Source organism: Zootermopsis nevadensis, unplaced genomic scaffold, assembly GCF_977971745.1.
Source record: "Zootermopsis nevadensis isolate Lab colony 2312 unplaced genomic scaffold, Znev_1.0 Znev_ptg000019l, whole genome shotgun sequence".
Classification (NCBI taxonomy): Eukaryota; Metazoa; Arthropoda; class Insecta; order Blattodea; family Termopsidae; genus Zootermopsis; species Zootermopsis nevadensis.
The window spans coordinates 11307620-11327243 of record NW_028259151.1 but is presented as its reverse complement, the minus strand read 5'-3'; the positions used below and the strand labels follow the sequence as shown (position 1 = coordinate 11327243).

The window sequence follows — 19624 nt, the reverse complement described above, 5'->3', positions numbered from 1 at the left end:
ATGCAAACAGCTGAGAACGCACACACATTCATCGCGTGTCTACTTTCACAGCTGACCGATCGTGGAGACGTAACGTCACGGCTCGCTTAGCTGTGGAAACAAACACCTTCTGGAGATAACAGTAAAAAGCCGTGTATCGGCAAGCAAAAATCCACCAACATCCTGGCCTAATACGAATTCGTGTGTTTAGAAACTGTAAAAAGTAAAAGTTTACGATAACCTCTACTGGAAGCAGTTTCACAACGACCACACCAAAGGCCTGTCCCCGCACTGACGTCTGACGCAAGAATTTCGTCTTGTGGTCATTTTCCTCGGTGCTTCAGTACCGTAGTTCCTCCTGACGACGTGGCGACTGGTCATTTTATTACCAGGGGGGGGGGGGCAGAAAGTTCCAAGCACCCCATCCCCCAAATAAACCTCTCAGCATCCGCTGGACAGTCTCCGGCCTCTTCGTCTTCCAAATGTACCAAAACTCTGGATTCCTGTAGGATATACTGAGTTCTTCCGACGTCTGAATTCTACAGCAACATATAACAAATTTTAAACTTCATATAAATAATTTTATCACAAAAAGAATATTAATACACTTTCGAAAATGCATTAGCTCGCTCTCGCGTTTCGCAAACGCGTTCAGTGCAGTCTTGCAGTTTAAAAATCTTTGTTTCAAAAGTCGTAGAAATCGTCACTGACTACTTACTAGCTTAGAGCTGCAAGGCCGATACGTAGTTCTCTCGTATCTCTGCAGACGCGCCAGGAGAAAATGCGAGAGAACGTTCTCGGTCTCCGGAAATTAAGATTATCGATCACCAGAATATGGGACACGCCACTGTCACTGACAGTGACAAATGTATTCACTGATTAACTAAATCTTGCGCTGTTTCGCTCGTCATATTGGTACTCAACTTCGGTGAAAAATGGCGAGTTGACCGGCCGCTGTTTTAAGCTTCGTGTGCAAATGTGTCTTAAGGTTATAGAGTCGCAGTGAATCAACATTTTTCAGCGTTAACACGTGTGATCAGTTTACTGCAACGCGTATCCAGTGAAGACTTCGTAGGTGAGTCACATTTAACGCCAATTGCTTCGTCAGTGTTCCTTGTACTTTTTAGTTTATGGTTTGGAAGACAAGGGCTGCCAACTTCGGGGTAAATGACACACTAGGTTTATGTGTGTACGTGCGTGCACGTACGTAACAGCACAGAGAATTTCCCCTTCGGCAGTCGCTATGTTGACATGAAAATGCTGGAAAAAGTTAAATTTTTTAATTTCACATATATATTATAATTTATTACAAAATGATGCAACTTTCACTCTGTTTAGGTCGTCTGTCCCTAATATATTTTCGGTCATGACAGAATTACACTTTCTCTAGTCTTTATCGATACAAATAGTGGTTATTCATGAGAAAAATGAGAGCACGTAATTTTACTCAGGCCCTCTGGCCTGAAATGACAAACTGCGGACATTGGATAAAGATTTTTTTAAAGCCTAGTCGCATATTTAAAGTGATTTGCTCGTTCTCCAAGCTTTTACGGCTAGCTTCAATGAAAACAGCGAAATTTCGGTATTAAGATGAATTCTGTCAAATCTCGGAAACAAAACTAGGAATTCCAACGAATGAACTTTAGGTTATGTTAATGAGGCAAGGCGGCGGATCACAGATTACGCTTCTGAGAAACTCCGTGGATTTTGGTGGACTCGGTCGCTAACGAGATGCGGTGTTTAAAGATGGCCGATGACACCGTAACAGGACTAAAATGAGGCCGGGGAGTAAGCAATCATTTGCAGGTGACGGGCAGAGAGCGCATTCCTGCGCTGGAGCAGATGTGTGCAGCCACGTAAGAGCTGGCCTCGACCACAGGTGGCAGGGGGCAACTCCCAGTGCTGTTTGCAGTAGCAAGGTCAGACCTGGAACGCGGGCCCTCCACTTCAAGCGATTTTCCTGCCAGTGACGACTATCGATATATCTCGATCAACTCGGCGAATGCTTTCTGTAAGACTTCGTCCCGGATTACTTGGGGAATAGCACGATCCGGTGTTAAAAGCGGAAGGCCTTTCTAGATGCGGCTTATTGAAAATAACTTTAATTTATCTTCCAAGGTCTTGTCAAAATTTTGATGGGCTCCGGTGGCAGGATTTTTTGTGCGCGGTAATGAAGCCTCGAGTTCCATAAAAGACGGGGCATTCCTACTCGTCCTGTCGACGGCGCGTCTGTGCTTTGTCCCGGCTGCACGGCTGAATCTGCTGGTAGTTGTTTTACAACCGAGCGAACTATGGCATTGACATTTTCGTTCTTCGCAGAAGAAATGTGAGTCATGTTTATGAAACAGCGTGATTATTCTGGGGCCGGGGGGGGGGGGACCCCCATGTTCCCTCCACACCCCTGGACGCCAGCCTCGCCCGGCACGCATCCACTTTGAAAACAAAAACGAACTACGTCGCAGGTAGAGAAAACTGTGTAAGTGGCCAATTCAGAGGCAGGTGATTGGGGCTTTGTGTGAGGAAAACGTACATCAGAGCCGTTTTCAATCAGCAAAAGGCCACAAAGTGCTCACTTAAGATATCACCATTCATTCTGATCATGCACGCTACATGCCCGTCCCATCACTTCCTCCTTGATGTCCAGCAAAGAGCACGAAATGTTCTCCAGACTCCTCCGAGGCCCAAATATTGCTTAACTAAGCAGCACAACGCGCAGGCGTATGGGGGGAGTGGAGGATTTCCTTACCTCGTCAGTTTCTCTATGGAGTCGGATGCACTTTCTATTTCATCTTCAGACGCATTTACCGTCAACTTTTTCTATCTGTTCTGTCCGTTTAATTAAAATTCTTTCCTCGAATTGTAAAAACGTTTCCTTTTCACTGAAAGTTGTAATTAACTTTTTGCTCGACACAGTCCGTCCATATTGCAGTGCGCTTTTGAAGAGGAACGTCAGACAAACAAAGTCATTTCCTTCCCTGAAGAAAGTTGAGGGATGTTCCGCATTTGTTTCCGGGGAAATAGATCTTCCTAGTACAAATGAAAGGTGTTCTGAAACGCTCAAGGGCAATTCTCTCACAGCTTCGTGGCTATTGACAACGGTGAACTATGGAATTACAAGATGGCTGTCCTCTAGGTTGCAGCATGCCGACGTTTCTCTGCCTCTGTTCACCGAGGCCTCAGATTTCGCAAACGAGCGGTGACAAACTCTTGCAAGTTGCTGTTAAGTCCCGCTGGCCGATTAATTGAATGTGCTGACAAGTCGATTACGTACTTTTCGCGTCTCAACATAAACGCGGAATCGGACGTCATTTGCCATGGAGTTCAGCCTGCCCGTGGCCAATCGTCAACTACAGGCCCAAGTGTGTGGTTTGGCGTGGTTTAATGAATGTAGCCGCAACCGAAATGCGCCGCTGACATAAGAAGAGCGAACCGCGAACATTTTGCTCCGTTGTGATGGTTGCGTTTCAGGTCCTCAGGGCGGCGAGTCCGAAGATGGCCGTGTAGTCTGCTGGAAGTTTGAGGACGTCGGGACAATGAGTCATCGCCCTGATGACTGAGGCGGCAAGGACCTCTGAAACGTCGGTAAACGTCTATCAGATTACACGGCGCTACAACCCAGCTGACAGGCATCGTCAGAAAACAGACGTTTCAGTATGTCTTCCGTGATCCCACACCGAGCCCTCGGAAGCACGAACTCCACAACCGACGTCATCACCCTTGCAACAGTTTGCCAAACTCCTTGGACATTCCAGTGGGAACAAGTTAGGAAACGTTCGCAAAGAGAACAGTCGTGGCGTATGAGCGTTAGCTGACCTTTGAACCTTGACCGGGGTGTCCGTAGTTGCTAAGTTGCTTCGTCCGAAGACGGACAGACGGGCACAGCAAAGGATTCTGCATAAGATGTTCGTGTCGTGTGCACTTAGCGAGGTAAATACGTAAGTTTACTTAAGCGGCCGATGGGATCCGAGAGTACGTGCGGCTCCCGTGTTATTACAAAATTTCGTCTGACGCATCCTTCAAGAACTCCGCAAATGATAGGTCACGGAAGGACAAATGCAAATTACCTTCGTTTCAAGTGAGAAGGCCTCAAAGCCCCGGACCGCGTGCTGACACGCCCACTTTCATCGAGCATCTTCTTCTGTCTTCGCGTCTGATATCGATTCGTAACTTGCAAAGAAGACACTTCAAGGGTGTCCTCCGAAATAAGAGAGGAAAAGTCCACGAACTATTTGTCATTCGTTTTAACATCCAAGAGAAATCTGTATCAATTGCGACACGCGTGTTACGATCTCTACTCCAGCACGAAAAAACTCTCGTCCGTCCGTCCTAGTGGTCACTGCGGGTGGCCGACCTCTTCTAACGCTCGCACGTCTGCGTGAGAGCGTATTTTACGACTAATAACCTCCAACGTGTGTTTTAATAACGCAGTAATCGCGTTGTCGGCGCGTGGTGTACAGAACTGACCGATCGATTTGTTTTTTTTTATTACGTGAGTCCGCAATGGACAATCGATTCGCCATAAAAATTCTCGTGTTCACTGCGCACAAAGAATTTGGACTTGGTTTAGCTTTTCCGATTTTTAATGTTTCATTTCCCTTTCCTTCGTCAAATATCTTCTTGAGGCATGTTTAAAAAACACTTCCCCCCCCCCCATTTTCATAGACACGTTTACTTTTTTTAAAAAAAAACAAAGCTCATGTGACAATCCCACGCACCATGGATTAGTTTTGCCAGTCGACTATTTGATGGGTAGGGAACTCGGTTTTACGTTTCTATGTGGGAGTACGAATTTCTTCTTCGAGAGGCAGGGACCTGTAAGGAAGCGCTTCCTGGTGGACAGAAGAAGTGAAAGGAAGTCGTAATTTTTCCACAGCTGCTACTTTCACGTTGGACCGTAATTTACAATTCTGTCCGCGCTCATTTAAATGGGTTTTAGTGCCTGGTTCGTGGCAACGAGGTCAGGAGGCACCAAATGTGCAGACCCAGAAAAATACGTGCGCCTTCTTTGTCAGGCAGCCTGAAATACGTACGTGCAAGACTGCAAAGTAGCGCGCGAACATTACGAACACACACGACATTTAACACGTCTTTCAGTCACTACCTGAGCTCAGACGGGAATGCAAAGGCGCACTCCGAAAGAAACACATTTAAAATACTTCAGTAGTCAGAAACGTCGTTAAATAATTGCACGCGTTAATTAGCTCTGTGGTTCGGAGCGTGCCGTCGTTTTTCGGAAAAACAAAATTGAATATGACCCAAAAATGTTACCAAATTTCATCGAAATCCGTAAAGGAGTTCCGGAGATGAGAAACATCTAAAGAGACACAAGGCCGAAGGCTTCCGTGAGGAGTAGCATCACCTCTTCGCCCTCTTTTTGCAGACAGTGCAAAGAACTCGTGACGCAGATTCGTCCTCCGGGGTCCGTGCATTCGGTATGCGTCTAATATACACTATAATGGGACTTCGTAATAACAGCCCTGAGTCTGCCGCAAGACAGCAGTCGCTCACGACACGCCGGTCACTGCGTGGTTTTACAATTTCTCGTGCTTCTCTGCCTTGGCCAGCGCACAGCAGACACATCGCGAGAAGTTCTCTAATTGCCTCCTGCACACTTTCCATCCGTTCGTTCGTTCCTGTCAACGAAGAAACGTTCTCTGTCTCGAGCAATTAAAAGCTACGAAATTGCAACTGGTATGGCGATTATAAAGAACTGCCAACCGCAACGCCGTCGACCGACTGCAGAAGGCCAATTTCAAACGGTTATTAACTCGGGAAAACTGTTTCTTCTTTCTAAATCACTTCCATCATCAGTAAGTCCTCATTACTTTCGAATCAGCAGAGATGCCGTCTCTTGTCTGAAAACGAACAGATCCAACTACAAAACTGCCTCTTGTTTTGTATGGGTGTGAAACTTGGTCTGTCGAATTAGGATTCCGGATGTAAAAGGAGTAAGGTAAAACGTGGCTGGCGAAAATGCATAATGAAATCGAGGATGAAATGGGCCAGACATGTAGCGCGCGTGTGGGAGATCCTGAGGAGAAGAGAGAAGCATACGGGCCGTGGCGGCCCCTTGCGAGCCTTGCCGTGTACACCACAAGATCCGGGAAAATTCTCCAGTGCCTGAACGCACTGGCAACCCCTCGAGAAGGACTCTGTTCCGTGGAGTTCCGGTAACAATCTTCCGGCATCCGTGCCAGCCAGAAACTGATCCTTGCATCCGTCTGTAGGAGGTGTTGTGCAGTTCGCTTAAGTCACAGCTTCCTGGCTTATAGTGTGTTAACGAAATGCATTTTGGCCTTTACGAACTGAGACTGCCGCTGGGAAATATTTTTTTCAAAACGGACAGTGCGTGCTTCCCCTCACCCATCGCGTTAAAATTTTAACGCACGTGGAACGCGCAGATTCGTCCGTGCTACTGTACCAGAGACGGGGGCGTCGGGTCACGTGGTTACGAGGAGTTCTTCTCTGTTGTCCGGTTCAATTCAGCCCGAACGAGGAAGGCATTCGGTTCGAATTATGGAAGAAATGAAATCTGGCAATGAACGGAGGAATGGGCGTTGGAAAAAGGAAGGCAGTTTCTGTCTCAACGCCACCCGGAGAACCACCGCCGATGAGGAGGGCGAAGAAGAAGGCTGTCGGAGCGGCACATGATTTATGAAGAGTCGCAAGAAGTTTCTTCGTTGCACAGAAACAGAAAAGCAGGCTCTCGTCCTCGAAGAAAAACCCAATTTCCTGACGAAGCTTTTGCACGACAGTTTCATCTTGGAAGGCCTCTGGATGTTCCGCCACGCACTGTCTTTTTACAGACGGAACCAAGCCCAGCGACGCTGAACAGTGCAATGGCCGGCCAGTCGCGTATGAAGAACGTAATGACGTTCTCTGTACGCGCCTGTAGCAGCTGTGACCGGCTCCCTTTCTTAGCTCTGAAACTGGCACCTAATTTCAGGACGAAACCACTTCAATTCAATGCGTTTGCCGCAGTTAGCACAGAACAAGCCAGCTGAAACGCGTTGTGCAGTTTCAAATATCATTCCAGGGACCGCGCGGCACTCGCTCTAGGAACGCGGAATTACGGAGTTGAAAACTGTCGTAAGAGTGGACCAAACGCCAAACAGAAAGGAGATTTTTAACAGAGTTGCTGCAGAGGAGTCGTTTGTTAGGCCACAAACAGTTCATAATTTTGCAACAGCAACACTCTTGCCTCATTAAATGTCCTTTTGTGACTGTTTCGCCTTGCTCTTAAGCGTCTGTCTGCATAATAAGTTCTGCGCGGACAAGTGCCAGTTGGTGATATAATTTTTAAATCGATTTCGCCTCGCCAATGCTGTTGAGGGGTTTCGCTCCTTATGGGATAATATTTACTGCCTCGTGTTTGCAGACGTGTTATTTTCTAGCGTGGAAATATTTAAATCGATTTCGTCCTCCTCGCACTGGCCAGCCAATTCCCTCCCTGATCACGTGATTAAGGACTCGTTCTAAATGATTCAGCGGATCGGACCGAGGGCTAATCCAAGTTTCCGACGTTATCAAGATTTGAAGAATTTATTTACTTGGTTTCCATTAACAAATGAACGTCACTGGTGTGAGAACGCCAAATAGCTACAAGAAAGTAGCAGAACTTGAACTCCATGCCCAATGTTGAGTGAGTACGCAGTTGTGTGTTCAAAGTAACGAGAGAGGAACGTGATTCGTGTTCACACCGAGTACTGAGAACGACCCAGGATCGATTTTTGGGCTACAGCTCCCCCCCCCCCCCCCCCAAGACTTTACAATTTCTCCGTACAAAAATATCCTTGAAAAACAGAAACAGTTTCAGGCGTGTATGAAAATATTGGGTCTGTTACATGTATCTCATGAAATAAAACGTAATTACTACGTCTGTATAATTTCATCATGCACATACGCTACAAAGTTCAGAACGCCAGAGAAATTTCAAAACAGATTATTATTAAACTTAGAAGACGACGTCACAAGCCCAGAATCCTAACAAGACTAGTTTCTTGCTGGAATGTAGTTCAATTATCCCAGACCGATGGTGACCTTGAATAGTAAAACTCGGCAAATCTCGCAGAGCTCCAGAGATTCAGAAGGCCGTGAAAAATGAGCTTTCGAGTTGTGAGGAACTTTCTTCCGGATCAGCAGAGACGACGAGGAACACGAAACTGTCGCTCTAGAGCCAACATTTCTGTTACTAACTTCTGCCATTTACCCGAAGGGCGTCGAGCCCGGAAACTTGGGTGGGTACACGCCGACGAGACACCCGGAGCAAATTTTCACCTTCTCAAGTTGGAAGGAAGCTGATATTAAAACTTTAGTCTTGACCGACGAAAAGGAACTCGTCACTTAAGCAGAATCACGGAAACCCTGGTCGATGACCGAGCCGAGATTTGAACCCTGGAGGGACCTCGGCGGCTTCCAAATCCTTTCGGGCCGCCGACTGCCCGGAGAGAAGGAAACTCGACAACTTCACTTACCAGCACCGGAAGGTGGTTGACCGCGTAGCACAGCACGAGCACAGGGACGACTGACGACAGCCTCAGCTCCTCGAGGCCCGTCACGACCTCGTCTCTGACGGACTGCCTCGCGAGGCACGGAGCTCTGCTGTTGGTCGACGATGTCGATGTCGAGACGTAAGAAGACTCCGATGTCCAGCGGCATCCATCCTCTGCGTGTCCACTTCCGCTGGCCCCGGAGCTGTTTCCGTAGATCTCGTCGCAGTGCGGGCCCTGACCCCTGATGAGAGACTTCGGGGCGGTGTGGCTGTAGTTCGAGATGACAGCGCAGGACTTCAAGGTGTCCGTGGATCTGTCGGCGTAGCAGCTGGACGAACTGGGAAATTCTGTGCCAAGAGCGATGTTGGCGTTGGGTGGGAAACAGTTCCCGTCGCCACTGCTGCACGACACAGTTGGAAGGCCGTCCAAACTGGTGGCTTTCGGGGGCTGCGGTTTGCCGTCGCGGCTATCAATGTATCTTAAATGAGACGCCAGTAACCCGTGCATGAAGAGACCATTACTCGACGTGCATTTTGCAGACACGCCAACATTACCACCCTTGCTGCTACCGCAATTCCGTGTCGATGTCACAGACATATCCGACATGGCCGAAACGTCCGAGGATGACGTCAGCAACTGCCTCTTATGATTTCCACGACCTCCCGTCATCGACGAGACGCTGATATTGGATTTCTGACGCCTATAAAGACAACACCAACTGAACAGTGTAACGATAATGGCAACTACTGACGAAACGTCGAGCAGTGAATGGAGTGTGACGGAAAGTACCGCGTATCTTCGATCCATCTCATGAGGCAGAAACGTGCAGTGTTGCATTTCCTCGCCATGAGTGGCGACTGTGGAATTGGCCACGTCGTCCTGCACGCCTGCGTCTCGCTTCGATTCTGCCAGCACCGCCGCGACGCCAATGCAAGAGCTCAGGATGGACAGAGACACCAGGTGGTAGACGATGTGGGTGCGCTTCACGGCCTGTCGATACCTGACCGGAGAGCGGAGAGCCAGGAGCCGCGAGAACACGAGAGTCGCGAGGGTTCCTGCTTGCAGGGTGTGGATGGACGTCAGGAGCCACACGATCCCCGAACACCAAGCCTCGTTCGAATCCAGCGTCTGGAGCAGTGCCAGGACGGTGTACGCGAACGTCGCTGCCTGCTTCACGACGCCTTGCGACAAGACGGCGGCCATCAGGAGGTCCGTGCCCCGCCAGTATCGGCGGTGGCAATGGAAGATCACGAGCGTCCAACATAGCGTCACGATGACTATGGGCGTCCCGACGGCTGTGGCAACCCACCCGATCACTTCCGCCTTCATCGCGTAGTCGGCGGCATCGCTGTTACAACTCGCCGAATCGGGGAATCTCGTGTCGCCTGAAACAAATCGGACCATGAATCGAGGTGGCTCTGACTGAAAACGACTTCATGCATCGGCGTCCGCAGTTCAGGGTTAGGATCCTGTTGAAGATGGCTGTCTTCTGGGTTGCTGCGCCGTGTAGTGTGGTAGACGATTATCGATGTTTCAGAGGTGCTTTCCGCGTTCATCGTCAGGGCGATAATGAAGGTGGGAAGCAAGTTTGAAAATCCTAGAAGTCAGCCATCTTCGCCCTGCAGAACGAAAGCTGGTCTCTATTTATTATATGATGTCATTGTAATCGGGCTGAGAGGCGAGCGAGTTTTCTTACTACAATCAGAGACATCTCGCGTAATTACAGGACGCTTGTAAAGATCATATCGTCTGAGAACGAGCTCACCGAAGCGCCTTTTCCTACTATTTTCAGTACAATGCATGGGAGAGAAAACAGGAGAAAATGCTCTGTCGCCCGAAGAGTGCTCCGCGGAGGAAAGGCGGGCGGGTGTTTCACGGCGTTGTGTGACACCGTCGTCTCTTGTTCTGAAAGGAAAGTGATGCTAGACCACGACAGTCCTCCTCGAACAAAGAGAACCCACGGAATTATCCAGGAATGCGATCCTGAGGACAATCGAACGTCGCGACAGGGGAGACCAACGACAGAAATGAAAAACACCTGTCGGCCTTAGGCGTAAATGGGAGGACCCGACTGAAGGAAACTCGCATGTCGACCAGAGCAAAGCCACGAGACTTCGTACGAAGTTGCCGTCTGCCAGCGACTTCAGGTTCATTACCATTCTCACAAGCATCCGCCACTCCTGAGCCAGCTGAACCCAGTCAACTCATCTGCAATCTTCAAGATTACATCTACATTTAGGTCTCCCAAGTGATCTCTTCCCTGCTACCAATTGTGCAGGCTTCTGTTACCAAGCTGCCTCCCCTCTCCCTCATTCCCTTTGTGTAAAACAACCCCCCCCCCCGAGCACCTCTTCCAAAATTTCTGTTCTTCTCCCAGGGTCAGGAACCAAGGGTCACGCCTACTAGCGAACAACGCAGGACGAGGAACTTTGTAATTGGGCGAGTGTCGGGGATGGGGGAGACGAGGAACGCGAGCAGAAAACATGTAATTGCAAGACCGAAAAGTAGAGGGTGTATAACATTAGCTTTATCGTGCACGGGGAAACTCCGCGTCCTGATTATCTTAGAACCAACAACTCAGAACTCGCAACGTAGCAAAGCAGGAAACAGGCAGGAAGTATTTCCGTGACCTTGAAACATACCATTTCGTGACAGGGACTTTTGGTTTGGTGCATAAACGACACGTGCGTGCGTGCCAGAGAATTGCACGAAACTACAGGAGCCCCAAACTGGAGGAAAAGTTCCACGTCTTGTTGAGTCACTCGACGACGGCGTAACCCAAATTCCGCGCTCATGCACCACGACAACGCTGAGGAGTACAAAGGACGCGTTCCATTGTCTGCAGCAGAGAGACCCGCTGGACTACTTCCAAGCGGAACTCCCGCAGTTCATTGTTCGTGGCGCTCAGAAGAAAGACGACCTCTCCGATGAGAGGCTTTAATTCAGTGTTTTCTGTTTGTCTATTCCTTGCTTCGACGCCTGCCTGTGATGCAGTCCCCTTTCTGGAAGGCGTTTCAACAAAAAATACGAATATTCTTGCATTGAGGTTATGTTTATTGACAATTATGTCACAAACTGGAGTCATTGACGGGCAACAAATATTTCGAAGGACGGCTGTCTTCTGGGTTGCAGAGTTTATTTAACGACGCTTATTCTGTAGGCGAGACTACGTAACGTCGAATGAGAGGGCGCATCGACATTTAAATTCTGATCTAATAATTTATCTCGCCCCCGCCTCACCCTCGTATCAATCGGCACTTGGTACACTTTGCGTCTGGACCGTTCTGCAGATCAGAAGAATGTGCGGTCAGCACGTGGTCGCAAGAAGACAGTTGACAGACGGACATGCGCATGGCAGCTGTCGTTCCAGAAATAGTGGCCACTTGCTCTGGATTACTTATTTCGTTTCTTCCTTCTTCAGGTCTGAGAATGAGAGCGAGGAGTGGTCGATCTGGGATTCAGCAGCGTGTCTCTGTCTCCACTCTGTGTTTACTCCGGAGATGTTGGGTCCATGTTGAAGGGGGGCTGTTTATTTTCACAATTTCACGATGAGAAAGGAAATAAATTTCATTTTACAGCCTCCACGTGGTGAAACAACCTTGTTGGGAGTCGAACCGAGCCACGTGCACCGTAAACAAACGCACGTCCATCTGAACTATGCCTGACAAAGTAACACTGGAACCGTGAAAAGTTTACAGAATTTCAGTGACCGACTCATAAGCTCTACAAAACCGACATCTAATCTTACCGGAGTCGGGAGCACCTGAAATACGCCCCTTCCCTTCAAATCTGGGGACTGCGCGTACACTGCACAATATGCATAAAAAGAACGCATGATGAGGAGGTTATACCCAGACGTGCTCATGTTTCATCGCCGAAGCTAGTGATCGTGTTGGATTGAGCGTTCAGTTCCTATCGGTCAAATCGCTTACGCGGAATTCAAGTCGAATTGTAGGCCAATCGACCTTCTTGGAAACGATTCTTCGTACAGAAATGTGTGCAAAAGATTTAACGACGGGCAAACAAGAAAGATTCGTTTCTGATTCTGGCGCTGCAGGAGAGGTTATCCACCAGCAGCGTCGTGGAATTTATTGTTTTTATTGACCTAAGGCAAGGCAGTGAAATTACACGTCTAATGCCACGGAGGAAAAATGAAGTTGCCTGACGCGATTATGAACTATTGAGTATGAAGGCCAACGATGTAGTGATACTCCAAGCCGGAGTACCGCCACGTCCCCACACTTCGTGGTCTCAGTAATTTTGCCTTGCTTTGTCCTCTCATGTGTTCGTGGACCGTGGAGCCTGCAGTCGTCCTATGACATAACGAACAAGAACACAATGGCTACTTTCACATCCTGGTGCCAGCCAGGCAGCCACCGACTGACGGCCATTCTGATTACACTCCAATGGGGCAGGCAGGGGTTGCAAACGCTACACGTCGAACACCGCTGTGCGTCGTCTGAGTCTTCTTGAGAAGTTAGCAGTGGAAATTTAGCTTATTTCGTGCAACCAAAAAGTTCAACGCCGCCCGCCACAGGCCCTTGCCCTTGCCCTGAAAAAGACCGGTCCAACCCATACACCAAATCCACACTCGTTTAAAACGTTTTCCTCCCGTGTATTTCTAGGTTTCGTGACCAAAATTTTGCGTTCGTTTGTCATCTCCCCCACTGCACCACCGCCGACCTCATTCCCCTAATCAGAATTCGAATGCTGGACCTCTCGTTACACAATTTCTACGCACATTTCATTCTTCGCGTCCACTATCGATCCTCGACGTTTCGGTTCACCGACTGAGCGAAAATCTTCTCTTGTCTCACTTTTTGCGTCAGTGGCAGGGGCGTGGTACCGGTTTACCTACCACAAGTTCGTCGCCTGCAAAACCATTTCCTGCAGAATTACTTCTTGCCATCTCCGGTCGTCAGAGAAGAGCAAATTCGCTTCCTGGTTCGAACAGACCACAGAGGGCTCGAAGGGTTTGCAGGCTGCCTACATGCTAGGAAATCGCGACGACAACGTTCTTGGCTCACGCTGCAGCTTTGACGGCGCACACTGCAAGGTTGTGAGAGGATCGCTTAAGAGTTCCGCACATTCTGCAGAAGGCAGACATCGCTCGGGTGCTCGCGTAGTCGAAAGACGACAGTTGGTTACATTATCAAGATATGCAAATGTTAATAAAAGTTCGTGGGTGGTTCGAAGCTACGTCGACCAAGGCCGGTTGACTACACCCTGATGAACTACTCAGGACACAGAAACCGAACAATACCTGGGGTTACGACACACAATTCAGAAATGTCACGATATATCTTGACACTTGAATCAAAATACTCAGTACTCAAACCATTCTGTTGACTTCCCTGAAAGACCCAATGTACGCCAAGTTTCAAAATCGATCACTTCAGCACGAAAAAATTCATGTTTTTTTTTCTGATCTGACGAAGAAAAAGCGAAACATAAGAAAATAATCCGCAAAAACTGCTCGGTAGTTACGAAACACGAATGATATTATGCATGCACGTAGCCAACTTGGACAAATTTGTAAAACTTTCTAGTGATATTTCCCAACTCATACCCTGTGAAGTTAAGCCTTCGTATTCCTTGTGGGGTCTGGCATTTAAAGGTCACAGGCTCCTCCCCCGCTCCCGGAGACCGAGTTTCGGCCCGTTCGTTTCGTTTGCAAAATTGATGAAATCACGAAAGACAACTCGTGACTGTAACAGTTTCAAAATATAAATTCCCTGTGACGCAAGGCGAATTGTTGTTGGACTGTCTCTGAAGGGACTTCTGCAGATGTGGAAACAGAAGACGCACGGCGGTAGGAAGCTAGGAAACTGGCTTCAGATGCAATTTCAGCCACAGCTGTGTCGCGTGGTCCGGAGGCCACGGATATCTTCCGTGTGTACGCAAGAAATTACTGCTCGTAGCCAAATTGGATACCAACGATAAATCTACCAAGTGAGTGTTGTATGTGCTTTCGACAGAAATCAAACTGCTGAGGTGAAATCAGTACTCGCGTGGGTCTGACAGTCGCCATCAAAGGATCAGAAACGCATCTCTAAACACTACGGGCCGTCTCGACAGAACTGCATTTTAGGTCCGATTCCAGTTCCACGCGTCATACAGACGTTCGCCATTTCCGAACGCGCGTTCAACTGGTCCAGCGAGCGGTTTCATCGGACCATGAAGATCACGGTTCAGCCACCCCTGAGCAGTGTTACCAACGAGCTGCCCTCTAGCAAGGGCCAACACTGCTGACACTTAGCAAGCTGGAAGTCGCTCAGCTAGTCAAAGACTTCCCCCCCCCCTCCTATGGAACCCGAATGTCTGTGATCGTGTTAATGACAGGAAGGCAATGAATCGCTAACTCGAGTAGATGAATCCTGAGAACCTTTGAACATTTTCCTGCTATGTAGACTTAGTTCTTCCAACCAAACCTCTGAATGCATTTAACATCTCGTCGATGCAAAATACATGCCAGGTCCACTCTAATCTCCTTAGCCCGATCACTCTAATGGCGTTATGAAGATTCTCATAACTCAACCTTTGACGGCGATCTCGCCATTATGGCTCGCAGGCAGATACCAGCTGGCGGTCCTTCAGCCCTGAAAACGGAGAGAAAGTGTTTCTTCGAAAAGGCGGCACAACACAGGAGCGAGATCGCCGACGTCTTCCGCGGCCTGACAGCATCGCACCGCCGCGCACGTGGCTCTCCTGTCGCCACGGCCCAGCAGTGGCAGACAGCCGACAAGGGGTGGTCTTCCAGGGTAGGGGGGTTGGGTGGGGCTAGCGACGCCCACCGTAAACAACGCCACACACAGCCTCGGAAAGAAGACGGTAATGAACATTCATATTTCATAAAAGGCGGCGAATTTCTTGACCAACTGAGCGACTATTAGCTTCTGAAGGACTTTACTTCGTGGAGCTGGTGCTGGTTTGGTTTTAAGTACTTGCAAGTCAGTCTAATGCACGCGTGAATTGTCTAAATTAGGAATCTGACACCGAAGTGTGAACAGCTGACTTAATATGTTGCACAATACTAACATCATTTCACGTGTCGTTAGGTTCGAATGTGAACGGCCCTCATGCGCATTCTGTGATTAGGTTAGGCAACCTGACCTCAAAGTAAACAGAAGACGCAAGGTGGGCTGTACAATTACGTGTGAAGAGTGTCCGATGGATTCTACACAAAACATTTTCCATTCGCGTGTGTGGCAATGGCAGATCCTAGGTTAGGTAGCCGATTGCTCAAGAGGGGAAGTTAACTGCGTCCTGCGACGAGGCCCTGGTCATGCGGGTGTGAGGCTGACCCTTCCCTCCAGGTGTCTCCACTGACATCTTCCCTAAGGATCGTCCGCGACGGATCTCCCATCCAGGGCCACTCCGGGCGAGGCCAGATCCTTGCTATGCGGGTGGCCTAAGCATCCACAAGCTGAACTTATCTTTCGACTCGCGTAGATGCGCGTTTTTCCTCATCGCCGGATGACGTATTTAAGTAGCTGTTGGTTTCGTAGGTTTCTTCATGGCCAAAAGCTAAACGAGAACCGAGTAGCAAAATTATCTGAACCCAGGACTCGCGCCTCCCAATCACGACGAAGCGGCGACACGTGACTGTGCCGAGGTCGTTCAGTGCACCGAGATACCTATCGATAGTCGATGTGGGGGGCATTCGACTGTGTCCAAAAGGGGGCACAAACTTCCTTGAGAAGCTGACAGTGTCTCACTTGATCAAGAAATGACTCGCCTCTCACGGCACATGTCACAGGCGCCTGTCTTGTCCAGTCCGAACCCTGACCGCCCACCCCTTTGAGATCCGTTTATCCACGACTTTAATGAAAAGACAGAGGGTCGGTAACGCCGTCCTTCCTTCCGTACCAAAATCTCCCAAGCGGCTTCTTGTTACATGATCCTCCGACTCACGTCCCGAATGCGTGCTGCATGCCCTGACCATCTGATGAAATTAGACGAACAGTAAAATAGAGAAGACCCTCGTTTCCTAATTTTACGTCAGATCAAAACAGAAGTAGATGAAAATACGGATTCCTTTGTGGAGAACGCCAAATTCTCTTCAAAGAAAATGCAGTTTGCCTCTGTCAAATCGCCGTGGTGCGGGGTGCGTTACGGGGTGAGAAGGGGCCGCGGATTTGTGACAGTTCCCTTCTTCTTATGCCAACTGTAAACCGCGAAAACCGCATGACCGCTAATGCTGGAATAATCACGGGCACCAACCTGCGATGACGAAAAGCAACTAACGTCATCCGAAACACGTGACGGGGCATGTGACGCCATCTTACGTGGCCGTATACACAGGACGCACGTCTGTGTCAACATCCAAAGAAGAAAATTACCGACCAATTTTCACTAAACTTGGTAGGAGCCACGACACTTCAGCATTCGATCGTCCGTACTCGGCACCAGCGATACGAAGGCCGCGCTGACATCTGACGTGCAAGGAACACGACGGCAGACGCCGTTCCGCGGTTCACTGCAACGCATCGCCATGAAAGCGTAACGGCGTCTTTCGAACGCCTTCCCGTGTTCACCACCCAGCAACAAATCGTACGCAAATCAGACTCGTCTGTAATAAAGAGTGCAAATGTACTGAATCGAAGATCTTTCGATGTGCCCATTATCCACAACGTTTCGGCGGTACAGCGCCATCTTCAGGAGTGCGTCAGGATGAAACTACTACAGCAATATATGACTAGGTCTTTGTGTAATTTTAGAAATTATTTAATTTCTAAGATGGCTGTCTTCTGGTAGAAGTCTACCAACGTTTCGAAGGTCCTTGCGGCCTCCGTCATCAGGGCGATAATGGAGGCAACTAGGACCTGCACGCGGCCGCGGATACAGAAGTCGAGGGGTGTGAGGTTGGGAGACTGGCAGGACAGAAGCCGTCATGCTATGCCAAGGCAGGAAGGAATTCAACGCGCGCCGGTCAGCCCGAAGTTCGCCAACCTCACACTTCCCGATCGACCTGCTTTGAAATGTCCGTCTGTCTGCGAAAGAAATGTCTCGGACAGTTGACAATCGACATGTCGCTGAGGGAAATCCAGTGCCAGGGTTTGGCAGTCACTCTCAGCTTCAGATAATCAGACTCAGGCTCCAACGGAGCGCGAACAGCGGGTTAAATCAGCGATAGTTAGAGACGGCGCGCTGTTCTCGAAGATTAATTGGTTGCTGCTGAAAGACGAAGGCATTTTAAAGTATCCGCATTTTCCTAACAAAAACTCTGAATCGTTCTCGTCGCTAGACGCGGACCGAAAATCCGAAGTACATAAAAAGACAGCCATCACATCTGTGACTTCAGCCCGGACGATGGAAGCAACACGTTCGGTCGAAACAGATTCCACAAAGTCGGTAAGTCCCTAAGCTCTGGTTGGCCGGTAAACAGGAACTCGAAGGCGCTCAGACGGAATGCGTTTTAGTAATATCTCGCCGATTCTGTCATTAGCTGCGATAAACGACGTTCGGTTTTTCTCGGCCAATTTCGCCAGCTCTCGGCTCGTACAGAACAGTTACAGGGCCGTCGGAAGCGAACGTCCCACTTTTAAAGGCGAATTTCTTATTTAATTTACGAAACATTCGTCACCTCAACCTTTTCGCTCCTTACATTCTGGGCATGCGCACTCCACCATCTGAGTGGCAGATGCCAAATGATGAGTTCAATTGCAAGTACAGCCAAACAGTCCCGCCGGGATTTGATCTCATGATCCACCACGTTAGTTCCCAGCGCCGTCCTCCGGTGCTGGTCAGGCGAGTTGCCAGTTCGACCAGACTCTGGCCAACTCTTCGGCCCGCCTTGGGCCTTGCTCCGGGTGAAGACAGAGACCCCGAACAGCTTCTGTCCACTGAACAGAGACGCCGACTTCCGTTCCCTGAGCGGTGGCTCCCGAGAACTGGGTCGAAAGTCGCGCTTCGTTGGTTTCGACTCTTTTGCGGGGCGGGCAAGGCCGAGGCGAACTCGTTCCAGCGTTTCTTTTCCGACGTCCGCACGAGAACTCCCCTGCAGACGACACACGGAGTCACGACCTTGAGTGGGCTCACGTAATTACGCACGTCAGAGCAAATGCGGCAGGTGAAACTGATTTGAAAACGGTTTCAAAATAAACTGCCCCCCCCCCCCCAACAGGGCGGAACGAAAACAATGTCTTGGTCTCTCGCCCTGAGGGAACAAAACATCAAATGTTTACGGGGCGGCCGAATGAAGAGGATGACGAAATTGCATATAAAATTTTAGTCCCAGAGCCTGAAGTCATGAGCGTTGGTGGGAAGACAACGTTAAATGGATCTCACAGAAATTTCGGGGCTCCATGAAAGGGGGGGGGCGGAGGTTCCTGGACCAACCGAACGACTGGAATCGCCTGATGAATTCTTTTCAATCGCGTGCTTTATATGTCTCGAACGTGCCACGCTCTCAGCTGCGTCATTTACCGACCCCCAATGAAAATTTCGCATTTAACAGGGGCGAGGCCACGGATTTACGGGACGTCACGACACTTACGAAGCTCTCAAAGCTGAGGGCCTGTTTACTTCGCATTTTCAATCATGATTTATCATTTCCTTGTATAAATTTCTCAGGCATTTTACTGTGTGCGTTCCGTGGCACTTGAAGTCGGTTTACAGCTGATACTTCAGATTTCGACACTGACGATGTTAACGCTGGGACCATCTGGCTCGTGTCGAAAGAAACCTCGTTTAGAGCTTGCACTTACGAAAAAGAAAGCAGAAAGGAACTAAACAATGTAGAATTCTTTACCTACAAGTACAAATAATCGCACGTGATTCGTATTTTCTGGAGCGCAACGTACAATTTTGAATCGGCCGAGTGTCCTCCATCAGAGTGCAGCTGCACGAAACAATGGCTGAACGTACGTGGCACACAAATGGACTGGAAAGTCTCGGTTCTCATTTCCACGGGCTTCGGAGTTGTCAGTGTTTGCGAACTGAACTGGCAAACGACGTCTCAAACGCGAATGTAAAGGACCAATTCACCGAAATGCCTGTATTCTCCTCTTACAAATCACATCGCCAATTGTGGAATAATCAGAAGTTTAGAACAGCGCGTCGCGTGACGCGTATGTTGAAGACCGCGTAACAAGTGAGCGTTTGTTTAGACTCACATTTCACCGCACTTTACCCGACTAGCTTTGGCAAGC

At 49.0% G+C, this 19624-nt stretch overlaps 1 protein-coding gene across 1 annotated transcript in view; it reads right to left on the bottom strand.

Moving 5' to 3' along the window:
- Positions 1 to 19624, bottom strand: part of LOC110841217 (uncharacterized) — a 30803-nt gene that overhangs the window by 7855 nt on the left and 3324 nt on the right. The window contains exon 2 of the mRNA XM_022086535.2: positions 8454 to 9856. Coding sequence (XP_021942227.2) covers positions 8454 to 9800 — 1347 coding nt within the window. The 5' untranslated portion in view covers positions 9801 to 9856. The remainder of the gene's footprint in view (positions 1 to 8453; positions 9857 to 19624) is intronic.